General features: G+C 43.1%; 1 protein-coding gene across 2 annotated transcripts in view; it reads right to left on the bottom strand.

Moving 5' to 3' along the window:
• Positions 1-11,199: 11,199 nt before the first annotated feature.
• The window catches only part of NACC1 (nucleus accumbens associated 1, BEN and BTB (POZ) domain containing), a 38,998-nt gene continuing 36,504 nt past the window's right edge, over positions 11,200-13,693 (bottom strand). For both annotated transcript variants that reach the window (XM_015415866.1, XM_015415867.1), the window contains exons 4-6: positions 12,956-13,061; positions 12,574-12,671; positions 11,200-12,204 (exon numbers count right to left, since the gene is read on the bottom strand). In XM_015415866.1, the coding sequence (XP_015271352.1) occupies positions 11,945-12,204; positions 12,574-12,671; positions 12,956-13,061 (464 nt within the window). In that variant the 3' untranslated portion in view covers positions 11,200-11,944. The remainder of the gene's footprint in view (positions 12,205-12,573; positions 12,672-12,955; positions 13,062-13,693) is intronic.

Genomic DNA, 13,693 nt, shown 5'->3' with positions numbered 1-13,693 from the left:
CTGGCTCATTTGCTTGAGGACGGGCCAATAGATTTTGGTTCACAGTCAGTACCATATCATTCTAGAGGGAATACAGAAGTGTGGTTTCCTAATCTTGTTTGATAGTGCTGTTTTTTTCTTTTTCGCTGGTGCCCTGGGTTATTTTTATTTATGTTTTTGGTGGCTGTTATTATTTTTCTTACATTTTGTTAGCCCAGTCTGGGTGCCCTCATAGCAGAAAAGTCAGATGGAAGTGTTTTTAATAACTTCCAGAGAGGTTGCGCTGAGAATATGTTTCAGCCAAAACACCAGAGAGTTTTGTGGCCCAGCACATGTACGGCTTAAGCTTTTAGGTGTCTGAGCCCACTCTGTCAGGTGCATCAAATGTTCTGCTTAAAGGATAGCGGTGCATCTGATGCCGTAGGCTCCAGCTGATGAACACCTATGCCACACTAAAGGAACCACAAGACTCTGTCTTTTTTTTCCAAAAATAATACGGTAACAACAGAAACATTGACGGAATGGGCTGCACTTCAGTTTTGGTGGGGTCTCTCGTCCCCAGAGCAGCAAGCTGCAGCACCAGATAGGCAGGGACAGATTCAGTTTGTCTCCCACAGTCGGGTTTATCACAGAGGAAGGGTGAGAGGAGTAGAAAAGAAACAATGATATCGGGGAATAAAACCTGGAGAATCCTAGTTGGATCTAAGTTTTCACTGTTCATTCTCTGTCACTTTCAGAAGTCCTAGGTCAGCGGTTGCTGGCTTTTCTGGCACGTCTGCCACAAGTCAAGTACAAAGTATTTTAACATTGCCACCTAGTGCATGCTCATAACATGTGCAAGCCCAGCCTCGGTTTGGTCCTGTCTCCAGGCAGAGAGAAGGCAGCTGCATGACACGGAAAGAGGCAGGCAGGAACGCAGGCGTGAGATCAGAACCAGGCCCAAAGGCCTCTTTCGATCCCTGCCCAAGAATGCCTCAAACACTTGCTTATCTGTACGGAATGGCCACCATTAGCATAGATCAGCAATTGATCAGCCAGCCAAACTGTTCTCTTGGCCACTGTGTTTCAATTGGGGCTGGCTTGATCTTATCCCGTTCGCTTTAACGGGGTCCTTTAAAACTCCACAATTGAGGATTTTCCAAACAAGCTCGGTATTTCGTTATCACATGCCAAGCAATCGGAGTCTACATTCTTGGCTGTACAGAAATAATGCTAAAATCTCAAAGTGGAGAACATGTTCAGTCTTCTTTCAATTTTAAAAAGTGGAAGCTACAGTGCAGAAGAACAAAGCTCTCTGGGCATGTCTGGCAGGGCAGAGGACTGTGGCACATAGCTTAGAGTTGGGGCCCCAATGGTAAGACTCACAACTGTCAGACTCACCTTAGGGCTCCCCATGTGCTTTAAATCCAGTTTGTTTTATTCCCCTAGGTTAATACCATGCACTGACAGACAGTTCACCAAGACTGTCAAACCTATCTGTGATGGAAAGGATGGAGGTTTTCTAGGTGGGGCTGGTCTCCCTGTGCTCATTCCATCTCCGTGCTTTCTCCTTGTCAGACCGGCATCAGTGTTGCATCAGTGGTGTGTTGCTCATCTGCTGATTCTCCTGTTCACTTTGTGATCAAATAGCAGGGACCACTCTCACCTCTGTTGAGTGGAACACCTGGAACCACTGCAGCCTTGTATCTTGAGCAAAAGTGAGAAAGCCTACCAACTAGCAAAGCAGAAAGACATTTTGTTGAAGGGATTGCTACAGAATTACTGTTCAGAGCTGCACACTTCATGGAAAGGGAGGATTTGGAAGGCTGGAGGTTAGTACCATTGTATGGCAAATCAGCAGACTCTCCTTCTGATGTGTACACTTCAGTGATTGGGATGAAGTTACACACAGAAGTTGGTACTCATTCACACTGAGAGCATGTTACATGTGTACTTTTATTGCCAGTATTGCAAGCAGAGGCACCAGTTCAAGTTTCTGTCTTCTGAGTGGCCTCTTCTTCATATTCTGAGCCACATTAAGAAGCCGAAAACACACAGAAAGCTGATTAAACTTATTGACATTGAATATGGATCTTTGTTATCTTTTTGAATGGAAGCAAGTTGGCTCTGCATTAGTTGTATTTGCTGACTAGCTGTGATTGATTTAAGCTGTCAGTTGTATTTCATCTTGATCAATGTCAGATGGGCATGATGCTTTGTCTTGCTTTTTTAAAAGATGAAATTACTCAGGGTTGAGGATGATCCAAAACTGTCTTGCCATTTAAGGTCCTTGCTTATTAAATGTGGGAATAAAATTCAGGTAGCCAACATCATTCTCTTAAGCATATGGCAGGCCCCCTCTAGACACTGGGAGCAGAAGACAACAGTTCTGTCTTCCACATCTAGGCATCAGTGCTGTGCTTCAAAGTATCAGTGCTATTTCTGTGCTCCTGCTAAGAACTCCAAGGAAAATAATTTGCAAATGAGTCTCTTCCCATCTTGGCACGGACCAATATGGTCAGCATCCTCCACCTAAGACTAAATGTACACCAAGCCAACTATTGTTGCCTGTGGGCAGTGGTTCCTTTTGGGTAAGTCCTTGTGACCTCTAGACTTAACCTGAACAGTGTCAGTAGTTCTGTGTGGTTGCTTAGTTCTTGCATGCAATCAGAAGCCGTTTTATGTTTATATTGGTACAATATTTTAAAATGCTAAACCAGCTTCTTAAAATAAACATTTTTATATCTGTTTAATACATTATTTAGTTCTGTATTTTTTTTAGTTGCTGGAAATGAGGGGGTTTGGCTAGAATGGATTCTCGTGTGCTCTCGCGATGTTGTATCCAAAAATGGCCAAATGTGGATGCTGCTAGAAGCTGACAAGCAGGGCATGAATCACCTGCCTCTGAATGTGGAGGTTCAGCTCCAGCTATCATGGCTAATAGCTACTGATAAATCTGTCCTCTATGAATTTGCCTAATCCTTTGTACATGAATTCATTTCATAAATCAATGACGTAATGCTCAATGTGGCAGTTCTGGGTTTTCCTCCCTGAAGCTGCTTTCAGTTGCCTTAACAAATAATGTAGGGATTTGTTCTGAACAACCCAATAACTTGTTTTTCATAACAGGACTGTGTCTTCCTACTTATCATACAACCAAATCCAATATTCTTTCTGTGCAAACTTACCCTGTGATCCTCTGAATGCTCACTTGGAATCAAATCCTACCGTGTGTGTAGGATTGCAGCCTTCATCCACTTACTCAGCAAAGTAGTAATTAATTCAGTGAGTGTTGCTGAATTCTATAAAGAAACTGCCAAATAAAAGGCTGACTACAGTTCTAATTTAAGGAACTCTCTTCATGCAGCTCAGATTAAGTCTGTATGGACTACATTGCTTGGAAAAAGTTTGCTCCTTAACATGATGAATGCCCAAACTGTACAGGCCCAAACTGTAACTCCAAAACTAATGCAGTCTTTTTATAACATCAACAAGGCTGTTCCATGAGGACGTTCTCAAAGAGAATAATTAGCTCTGCAATGAAATGGGCCAAGCACATGATTGTTACAAACTTTTTTTTATTAACATTTCTGAATTCTTTTTTTCAATCTTTACAGTAGTTAATGTGCAATTCTTGATACTCTTCAGGTCACAGGGATGAGGGAGTCACAAAATTTTTCTTGGCACTTTATAACACAGAACAAATACTGGCATTATCCAGGGGCAAAGGAGTGGGTTTCGAGGTAAAAGCAGGGAGTGCTGGGTGGGGGGAGTGGGGAGGTTGCTTTTGTTAATTTATTTTAAAGGATTTGTTTTCCTCTGGAAGGATTTTACAAGGGGCAGGGGAGGGAAAGGGGACCAATATTGGAGCAGCTGCTTGCAGCCAAAGCGCCTGGAAGGGGGTAAGAGAAAGTCCATGCTGCATCTGCACAGAAGGTTACATAATCAGGCTTTGTTAGTGCTTTTCAGTGTACATTTTTTGTCCTTAAAAAAAAAAGTTTGCCCTAGTTTAGAAAAACAACAACGAAAGATGACAAAGCAGATAGAACAAAAAAGATACAAGAAGGCCACACTCCCCTTTCCCCAATCTGGAGTTACTCTCATCCCCAGCAGAAAGCAGGTCCAAGATGCAAATATTATATTTTGGAGGATTCCTCACCTGGTTGGAAGGGACTTCAACAAAAAGGGGATTGGCTGTTTCAAGTGTAGGTGGGCTAGGAGGGTTGGAGGTATTTTGTTGCTTTTCCTCCTTCTGCAATGGATCGGAGTCAGCTGGCAGTTCCAGAGGTCCACAAGGCAATGCCAGTCACCTTCCAAGCTGCTGATGGCCAGAACAAACCAGGTCCCTGCCTCTTCCCTTGTGTGTTTTCCCAGCACTTGGAGGGGGGGGGCAGGGGGAAAGATGACCAGAGAACTGGCCCTGCAAATGGCTCTCAGAGATAATCTAAGGATTTGCAGCTAGTCATCCGGTCTGTGCACAACTAATGGGGCGGGAACATAGCAAATGTATTTTAAACAACAAAGTGTTTTTGTATAAGATATCACTGTTCTTGAAGTAAAGAATGGCTCTTCTTGGGTTCTTAAGTGGTCTTTGATTTTAAAAAGGACACCTTATTTTAAAATAGCACCATCCTAGCAGACCTAATAGATGCCCTTATTTCAGGCATTCCTCCTCCAATGTCCCCTTACTTTTGAAATTTTGATCTGGTAACCTCACATTAGAACTTTAGTACAACTCTAGAGGCTATTCTGATTTATGTTCCAGTGTACACTCACTCAAAGTTTAGCAGACCTGGAATAACTTCACCTGGTTCCAATCAGGGCAGTCCATATAGAAACTGCCCTCTGGAACAGATAAATATAAACAGAAAAGTGCTCCTCCTTTTTACACTTAAAAACCAGGACTTTTTTTGCATTAAGTTAGACACCACAAGAATCTGAATCTTCAACCATCAAACCTCCCTAGCAGATGCTACTATTATTGCATAATCCCCACTCTCTCCCTTTGCCAAAAAGAGTTCCAGTCTCAACTAAGGCTACAAAATTTCAAGGTTTATACTCAAGTGAAACATCACTAGCTTATTGTATAGTTCTAAACTGTCCCCTCTCAGCTCAAGCACGTTTTCAGAGACACTCTGGAAGCACAAATCTTGCATGAAGGAACAAGAATGATGGAAGGGCAGCTAGTGCAAAGCTGGTTGAGTAGAAGGGAGTGGGAAAAGAGGCTGCAATGCATTCTACTCCACAAGCGCTTGACCACAGGCTTAAAAGGTGCTAAGCCCGGTAATTAGGTAAACAAGATGAGTCTGCAACCAGCTTGTCCCTCCTTTTCCTTTTCTGGACTATCAAATGGCAGAGCTACAAAAGAAACGCCAAGTGAACGTGGAATGTACATTTTTTGCTGCCCCAGTATGACATCTCTATCCCCACTGCTACTTCACTGCCCCCACTTTCAAATCAGCTGTGGAAGGAGGAAAAAGAGGAAGGAAAACCATTTAAAATGACAGGTCCTAATATTGGTAGTAGAAACCATCTAGTAGATAGCCAATGTCACTTCATGTTGCCAACAACAAATCTAAATGCAGCAGTGAATAATGGCCAATGACACGTGAAAGTGCCCTTTGTGGTATACACTGTGGCATTTATAGCAAGCATGAGTTATAGTTTAAAGTAGTATACCTAAAAATTCAGTGAAACTCCCAACACCCTGCACCCTGCACAGTTGGAAGGTGAAAGCAAAGAATATTCGGCAAGAATATTGGGCAGAATCACTCTTTTGGGTGTTAGGAACAACAGTAATTCTGGATCTGCTGGTCATTCTAGAACTGAAATAATTCTTGTAGTTCCAAGCAATAACTTCACTAATAGAAAACAGCCCTGGGTTGGGGGATACATTTCACTTGTCCTGGTTTTATATGATCGTTTATACCTTTCAGGGCAGACTTTTTGGGGGAGGGAAGGTGTTGTGAAGGATGAGACAAAGAATGCACCCAAACCCCAGTGGACTTCGAAGAGCAATTCTCTTGATGGTGTTCTATAACTGAAAGGGGTGGAGAGGGTGTGTCTGTGGGGGCATTCGGTCCCTTCTAGTTCCACATTTATCACAGTAACCTCCAAACAAATATAAACTGCCCAATCTTTACTCCTCACAGTTCTCCCTGCTACAAGTTTCAATATTGATATCACAGCAAAAGCAGTAATTTTGGCCTCACTAAAGCAGGAGACAGAATATCCTTTAAAAGCCATTCACATGAACACATATGAAGCTGCCTTATACTGAATCAGACCCTTGGGCCATCAAGATCAGTATTGTCTACTCAAGACTGGCAGTGGTTCTCCAGGGTCTCAAGTCTGAGGTCTTTCACATCACCTCCTACCTGATCCTTTCACTGGTGGTGCTGGGTGACTGAACCTGGAACCTTCTGCATGCTTTACCACTGAGCCACAGCCTCTCCACAGGCAAACAGGAGAGGTCTGGGATGGGAGGAAGAAGAAAATGTGTGTATTTATGCAGTGGTTGGCCAGTGCAGTACTGAGGGACTAAGGCATGGCCATGGCATCCAGGAAAAGGGATGGACTTGAAGTTGATCCAAGCTGTAGCGGTGGACAACTAATCACCTGTGGCAAAAGGCAGCCTCTCATCTGTTCACATATTCCGAAATGCATCAAAGCATTTGGTCAGCCAGTTCTACAGGACTCAGAGGAGCACTGTGACACAGATATGCTTCCAGATATCAACACTAACACTAAACTTATGTGCATACACTTCTCTTGTTGGATTGGGATTAGAAATGTCTTGCAATTGTTAAGGTGTTTGGTTTAAGGATTTGTTGTTGTTCAATGCTTGTGTTCTCCATAACTTGGCTAAGGCTAATCATTGCTCAATATCTCATTAGATTTCTCTCTTAAACCATATAAGAAAGTAGAAGAGGAAAACAAGCATGAAACACACCGTGTGCGCATATATACCTTATCTTTTCAAAGCCATGCTCTACTCCCCTTCTTAACTAGAGCATGACAAAAGATTATTTAACGTAAGTAATCAACTATTCACACACCCCTGTTTGGTTTCTAGTAAATGTCTACTTTCCCCCCAAAAATGTCTGTGTTCTATAATTCTTTAGGGGAAAATAACATCAAGGGTGAATGGGTTTAATTACATAAATGACCACACATGCAGTATTAGTGGCTGGTGATAACAGAACCCCTTCCTAAGTCCTAGAAAGAAAGGAGATAAAAAAGGACTTGAAAGTGAAAATTCAGTGTTTTACTGAAATTGTGTCAATGACAAATACTTAAGTTTCAGATGTTGGCAAAATGCAATCCATTTCTCAAAGCAGTGTGCAAAGCAGTGACATAGTCAAGACATGTCTACACTGCTATTACTTCATTTCACCAAAGTAACTATATTTTTGAAAAAGGTTAGTAAAATAAATTTTCTTTCTCTTTTACAAACTTACAGTTGCAGGGTTCCTCTGGGAAAGCATGCCACTTAAAGCAGTATAAAATCAGCCTAGGTTTGTAAAGTAAATTTATGATTGAATGGTCATAGACCCTAATGAAAACATTTGATATCAAGCAGTGTTCCCTCTAAGCTGAGTTAGTGTGAGCTAGCTCACAGTTTTTTAGCCTCTGGCTCACACAGTTTTGTCATAGCTCAGGAAGGATGGCTCCAGAGCAAACTAATTGATGCAGCAGCCAAATCACTTGCTCACAACTTTAATGCTGGTAGCTCACAAAGTAGAACTTTTGCTCACAAGACTCCACAGCTTAGAGGGAACATTTGATATCAAGTACTAGTCCCCTGGGTCAGCACATAGGAAACGGAGGTTCTCCATGTCCAGTGTAGTGTGCTTCAGCGCACAATTCCCAGTTAACTGAGCTCCCTCAGCCAATTGTGTAATGTATGCCTCTTAGAACACAGTAGTGTTTGAATACACAATGGCACAAATGGGTAAGAGAAGTATCCTGCATTTATTATCAAAGAATATTCTTTAAAACAAAGCACCCCCTCACCCTAGAAGCAGAACTGCCAAATGTCTTAACAAAAGAAACCAGTAGTGTGCTCTGAAGAAGCCACCAACCCTTTTAGGATGAAACAACAACTGTGGGGTGTAGTGGTTAAAGTGTCAGAATAGGATCTGGGAGATTCAGGTTCAAGCTAATGGAAGCTTGCTGGGCGAGCTTGGGCCTGTTACATACTGACAGCCAAACCGACATTACAAGGTTGTTGTAAGGATAAAATGGAGGAGAGAACTACGTAAGCCCCTTTGGGACCCCTCCTGGATAGAAAAGTGGGGTATAAATGAAGTAAATAAGTGAATGTGTACAGGGCATACAAAACACTTTCAGAGATCTGAAATGCTACACTGGTTTTCTAAAATCAGCTATACCAGTTCATCTCAGGTAATGCTGGTACACTTATCTAGATAGTGGGTGGCAGTTCTGTCCAATTACACAGGCAAAGTTCTAACCAAGATGCTGAATCCCAAAATATATTCTCAGTGTTATAGATGTTTTCTTCAGGGCTTGGGAACACAATCAAAATTAGTTAATAAACCTATTTTGTATTGATATATGTCCCTCCTGTGTTGTAAACATTAATGCATTTCAATGTTATCTAAGCTCCTTTGTGACAAGTGAAAGTTATCTCCTCTCAATAAACTAGGGCTAGCTACTGAGGGGCAGTCACAGATTACCAAAGGGACCTCTATATGTTGGGCTACTTTTAGATCCATTTTGCAAGAAGGACTTCAATTCCATTTCTTACTAAGCTTCTCCCATCCCTACTGCTGATCAAATGTGGAACAATCTAAAGATTGCAGTCCTCACTTAAACACACCCAGTACAGTTGGCTCTATCAGGAGAAACAGTCTATAAATGATTATTAAAAGGTTATTTCACAAGATATAATTGGGCCTGTTTTTCTTTCTAAGAATCACTTCCCCTTTGCAAACAAACAACGACAGAGACTCAACTGGCAACCCTTCATTAGAGGAACTCTTTCCAAAACAAAGTTGTTTCAATTTATAGAGAAGTTAAGAATCTACCTGAAGTCCTCGTGACTAGCAGCTGACCAGTTACAGCACAATCTCAAGCCAAGTTACATCCTTTTATATCCATGGAAGTCAATGAGCTTACAAGGGTGTTAGAACTGTTAGTCTTCAAGGGTGCCATAAAACTGGTCATCATTCTACTGCTACAGATTTAACATGGTGAATGCTCTGGGATTTATTTCCATGGAAATGCAAGGACAAGGGTTGCTACCTTTTAAAATGTTTTGATTTTCTTTAATAAAGGAGCTCTGCCCACTGCCTCCTTTCACATTTTTAACTAACAGCTTGATTTGTTCAGAGATAGGTTGTTTGCTATTAACAAAGAAAAAAAGTATGCAGAGAGACTTTCTGAAAATTGGTGTCTCCAAGATTCGATTTTTGGTAAGAATAGCCAGCTTATTGTTCAAAGTTTCCAATGGAGAGAGAACTCCCCCAATGTAATTAAGAGGCATTATCTTAGCCATACAAATAGAAATGCAAAAGAAGGCCAAGTAGGTACTACACTAGAGGCATGTCACCCACTCCAACTAGCATGCAAACATTCTAAAACCCTGTCTATGCCCCACTTACTTCCCCCTCCCCAAGACAGAGTCTACAAGCCCAAGTATGGAAGTTTTTTTCATTCTGAATTAGCACCACTTGGAAGCGTCATGAATGCAAAACTGACTGGGCAGCCAGGGGTAGGGGGAAAAGAAGGCAGGAAAGTGGGTGAACTTTCATATGGTGGTTGAAAACAAAAAAAAAGAGGCTTGTGGCACCTTAAAGTAACAGAGTTCTTACAGAGTAAGCTTTACTGGATTATAACCCTTATCAGATAGATGAAGTGCCTTCCGTTGCTGTTGCCCTTACCAGCAATCTGGGGGTACACTACCTTTGAAAATGGAGGGTCTATTTAGTCATCATGAGCACATCTGATAGAAGCGGAATCTTATTCTCACGCACAATAAATTGTTGTTAACTTTTAAGATGCCACAAGACTTTTTTTTCTGCCTTCCCTTTCATAGACTACCCCAGCCACCCCTCTAGACCATGTGGTTTGTGTCCAACAAGATCTCTTCACATAATGGGGACCTTCTTCCTGCTTCCCCCTGCCACTTCAGCCCACTGAACCTTTGTTCCCACCAGTCGGCATAACCTCAGCAACAGCACAAGGGGGAAGTGAGGGACTAAAATATGTGGAGAGCATTTGCAGGAGTTGCCTTGCCACTCCCCCTTCCCAAGATGAAAATGCAACAAGATTTGACACAAGCCTGTGATTAGGTGTTGGAGTCAAAGCTTCACCCCATGGATAAAACACACTGGCCTTAAGAGTCCCAACAGACAATAATACCCCTCCTTGCTCCATGAGCTACACTTGAACAGTGACTCCACAGTGGGACAGCTACTGGCAATGTTAGGAACAAGGATGCAATACTTTCCCTCTCAGCTTTGCCCCTTCCTTCAGAACCCAACTTCGAAGCCTCGTGACATTTGTTGGGAATAACCTAATTCAAGAGGCAGAAACAGCTGGCAAATGCTATTTGTTCCACTGCTCAGCTGAGATCTTTTCGACCACAGAAGCATTTCCAGACTAGGGTCCTTTCCGCACTTGGATCTCATCCCTGGTTTTATCAGAGTTCAGCTCGGGACACAAGATACCTGGCATTTATCCCTGGTTATAACAGCATCCATTTATCAAGTGTAGGGCGAAACTGGGGTGACCGCAATGAAATGTAGAAACAAAAAACACCCCGAGATAATTACAAGGGTGAACTCGCATGTAGTGTAGAATGTAAAAATACCCCGAGATAATTACAGGGGTGAACTTGCGTGTAGTGTAGAATATAAGTTTGGGGGCAGGGTTGAACCAGGATTTAAGGTCTAGTGCGGAAAGGACCTAGGGCAGCAGGGGGAGGCAGACAAACCTGCCTTTCAGTGCTTGCCCCAACGCAATAGCAGTGTACTACTAACCAGGGCGGACCCTGCTCAGCTTCTGAGATTGGACAATATCAAGTCAGCCAGGGCCATCCAGATCAGGGCACAGAAATTTAGGCTGACTGAAAACTCTTTGCAAGTTACATCCCATGTTAAAATTTACCACCTCAAAGAAGAAAAGGGAGGAGTTACAGCTAAGTCAAAGGATGTCAGCTAACTGAACCAGTCCTCGGTGCAAGCACTGTAGTGCTTGGAAAATGAAATGATTGCATCTCCTCCCTTACCTAACTGCTGAGGAGGTGTTCTCCTTATTCCCTTCACTGACTGGGGCCTGTTCTGACATACTGAATTGTCTTACAGGTCATTGGTTTAGCCCCAAATAAGGAGCTGCCATAGACTGGGGAAGGAGCATGGGTGTGTGTGGGGTGGGTGTGTGTGTGTGTGGGGTGGGATGACATGACAGCGGCCTTGGACTTCCATTTCTTTCCCTGCATGTATTTGTTGTGGCACTGGAGTTTCCCCCGTCTCTGGTATGACCCTGAGGAAAGACTTGATGATGATGATCAGTCTCTGCCGTACAGCACTACCTGGGAGATATGATGAAGAAGGGGCAGTGGTCTGGGCAAACATTTCCCTGGATCATGGCCTCCATTTGCAAATGGATTTGGTTTTTAACAATCTCTATTAAAATATAGATCTAAAAACGATTAACAGCACAATGAGGACAGAGGGGAGGGAGGACAGGACACCGGCCAGAACTGCCCCTGCAGCGGCACGTCCTCCCCTCTGAGCTCGCACTGCTTGTGGCGTTCGAGGAATCAACACCCTTACTGAATATTCATTTTTTTTTAAAAAGGAGATGGTACAATGCTTGCTTTCCCCTCTGCCAAAAACAAAACAAAACACCAACAACAGGAAAAGAAGGGGAAATGAAAAAGGTGGAAAACGATCCTACAAAAATTCAAATTAGGAAATAAAAATCATCGAGTGGAGAAAAAAAAAGAGGTGGGCATGTTTTACTGGAGGCCCTCAGTGGAGGCGCCTGCATCGCCATCATGGCTGCCGGTCTCAAAGCTGTGCTCCACGCCCATGATGTCTGGCTCCATCTTGCCAGTGTCATTGATGAAGGTTGTGTAGGTGTCTCCCTCGGCCATCAGTAGTTTCAGTTTGGGGATCCAGCTCTTGCGAACAACGCGCCGTGCATTGGTGCACATGTCAGCAGCAATAGCATTCATCTCACTCTCCTTGAAGTTGGGGGCAAAGTTCTGGCAATAAACTGACAAAAGGATGCAAATCTCCATCAATGTTAGCACTTGTGTGTGACTGGGAATGTTCCCCACAGTTCCTTCCCCCTCTAGACTCCAACACCATCATCTCCCCTTGTCTGCCAAGGCCTTCAGATATGTCAGTGGCACTCTTAGCATACATGATCCACAACCAGGTGTGAGACGGTGATCTACTTCAAAGGTTTTAGTTACAGGTCCAAATTTATCTCCTTTGCCACAATCATTTGTGGACTCAGATGTGACAGACAGCCAACTGTCCTGATCATATCCCAGCCCGGTTCTCTACTCTTCAAGAAAGCAGCATTAATACACTCCTACATTCCCCATCCCATATAAAATCCTCTCGAATGGACACTCACACTTCACAGCATGCAGTACCCTGCTGTCGAGGGGTTTTCGGCTAGGGTCATTGGTGGAGGAGCGGATTCCAGTGCCACAACTGTTGGCAAGGGTATTCCTAGAAAGTGATTGAAGAGAAAGCAATTAAAACCTACTGAGCCAACTTTCTGTATACCCTGGTCTCTAACTGTCAATGCTGCCCACCTCTGCCCCTCCCTGGCTGTTCTGGCTCCTGTCCTGCTCCTGTGCTCTAACTAAACCTCATAGACTTCCCACAGCGAGGAAAAGAACCTGGTAGTACCGTCTCCCCCCTGACTGAAGCAGAAATGCATCCTGGGATAGGAAGGAGAGAACCGGAACTCCCCCTTCCACATTACCACAAACAGCAGGAAAATCACACACCGGTCAAAAAAGGATGCTAGTAGCCGCCTGAGAAGCACTTTGTGCCTTGTCCCAGCACTGACATGACAATTCATCAGCTGTGCCCGAGTGATGTACACATTGGTACCTGGACAGGGAAGAAAGATACATCTGTTTTGAGAAAACCATACTTCAAAACTGAATAGAGACTACGGAACCAAATGTTGATCGTACCAGATACTTTAAGGAAGTGACAAGAAACAGTGCAGTTCTGAAAGGATCCACTTCCTCTCAACTTCCAATAACACTTCTAGAGAAATAAAGAGCATGAGGTTGCCTAATAGCCATTAAAGAATACATTTTGTACCCAATGTGGTCTGATCTAATCTTTCTTATTAATTCAGCTGCCTGAGATGCCATCACCATATTGCACAAAATATCCCAAAGATATTACACAAAACTTTTGGAGACATGTTTGTAGCTAATATTCGGCAGGTGGATGCAGATCAATGCCTAGGAAAGAGGAAGTTTACTTCTGTGGGACAGTCATCAGGGAGAAGTTTGGTCTGTTGGACCTGCAGTGGTTTGAATCCTGAGCAACCCATTCTACAACAGACCAAAATCTTCCGCGATGTCTAGCAAAAACAACTATTAAAACTAATGTGGCTGCTGAAACAACTTTCTCCGCTTCCTGACTCAATATGTTTGATAAACATATGGAACAGAGGTCCATCAGTGGCTATTAGCCACAAGGTATAGATAGGAACTCTCAGTCTGGGG

Source organism: Gekko japonicus, unplaced genomic scaffold (assembly GCF_001447785.1).
Source record: "Gekko japonicus isolate JY-2015 unplaced genomic scaffold, Gekko_japonicus_V1.1 scaffold46, whole genome shotgun sequence".
In the NCBI taxonomy this organism is placed as follows: Eukaryota; Metazoa; Chordata; class Lepidosauria; order Squamata; family Gekkonidae; genus Gekko; species Gekko japonicus.
This window is presented reverse-complemented; position numbering and strand designations above follow the sequence as displayed.